This window comes from Citrus clementina, unplaced genomic scaffold, assembly GCF_000493195.1.
Source record: "Citrus clementina cultivar Clemenules unplaced genomic scaffold, Citrus_clementina_v1.0 scaffold_5, whole genome shotgun sequence".
Lineage (NCBI taxonomy): Eukaryota > Viridiplantae > Streptophyta > Magnoliopsida > Sapindales > Rutaceae > Citrus > Citrus x clementina.
Genome location: NW_006262201.1, coordinates 9,716,002 through 9,716,863, shown reverse-complemented (window position 1 = coordinate 9,716,863; position 862 = coordinate 9,716,002). Strand labels below are relative to the sequence as shown.

General features: G+C 31.6%; 1 protein-coding gene across 1 annotated transcript in view; it reads left to right on the top strand.

Annotated features, from left to right (window-relative positions):
• Window positions 1-585: 585 nt before the first annotated feature.
• LOC112097876 ((R)-limonene synthase 1, chloroplastic-like) overlaps window positions 586-862 on the top strand; it is a 3,832-nt gene continuing 3,555 nt past the window's right edge. Inside the window, exon 1 of the mRNA XM_024183470.1 lies at window positions 586-862. Coding sequence (XP_024039238.1) covers window positions 636-862 — 227 coding nt within the window. The 5' untranslated portion in view covers window positions 586-635.

The following is an 862-nucleotide window of genomic DNA, read 5'->3' as shown; positions in this document are numbered from 1 at the left end:
CCCAGTCGACTTTTTGTTGATAATCATTTTGTAATTTATTAATTTGTTTTCCGCAAAAGTACTTTATAACTGTAACAAATAGAATTTCGATGTTAGTCCTCAATATTAAGATATTGCCTTTTTTTTTTCCTTAAACTTAGTTTGTATATTCTTATTTCTGCATAAAACAAGATTTTAATGTAATAAATAGAACTTTTATTAGTAGAATTGAATTTATGAATTTTTTGTTATTTCTGCGTGCATTTATTGTGTAGTTTATAGAAAGACTCTTTAAAAAATTTGTATGCAGGAAAAAAAAAGATAAATAAATAAAGATTATACAACATTCATCCGAATGTATGGATGATGTATGTGTCTTCTGGTACAATATTGACCTCGTTCGCACAGTATGATGTACGCCCCCCCCCCCCCCCCCCAAAAAAAAGAATAAAATATCTTTGTACTATTAAGACTTAAAAATTAAACGATTTCAAAACTCAGAAAAAACGAGTAAGAAAAATAAATCACATGAGCTTCTTCTCTGCCTATATCTATATATATATATATATAACCTCGTACATCACCACAAACCATAGATTATGAGAATCTTTGCCAAGTATAACTGTAAGCTAGCTTACACTACATCTGTATATCCAATGTCTTCTTGCATTAATCCCTCAACCTTGGCTACCTCTGTAAATGGTTTCAAATGTCTTCCTCTTCCAACAAATAGAGCAGCCATCAGAATCATGGCAAAAAATAAGCCAGTCCAATGCCTTGTCAGCGCCAAATATGATAATTTGACAGTTGATAGGAGATCAGCAAACTACCAACCTTCAATTTGGGACCATGATTTTTTGCAGTCACTGAATAGCAACTATAC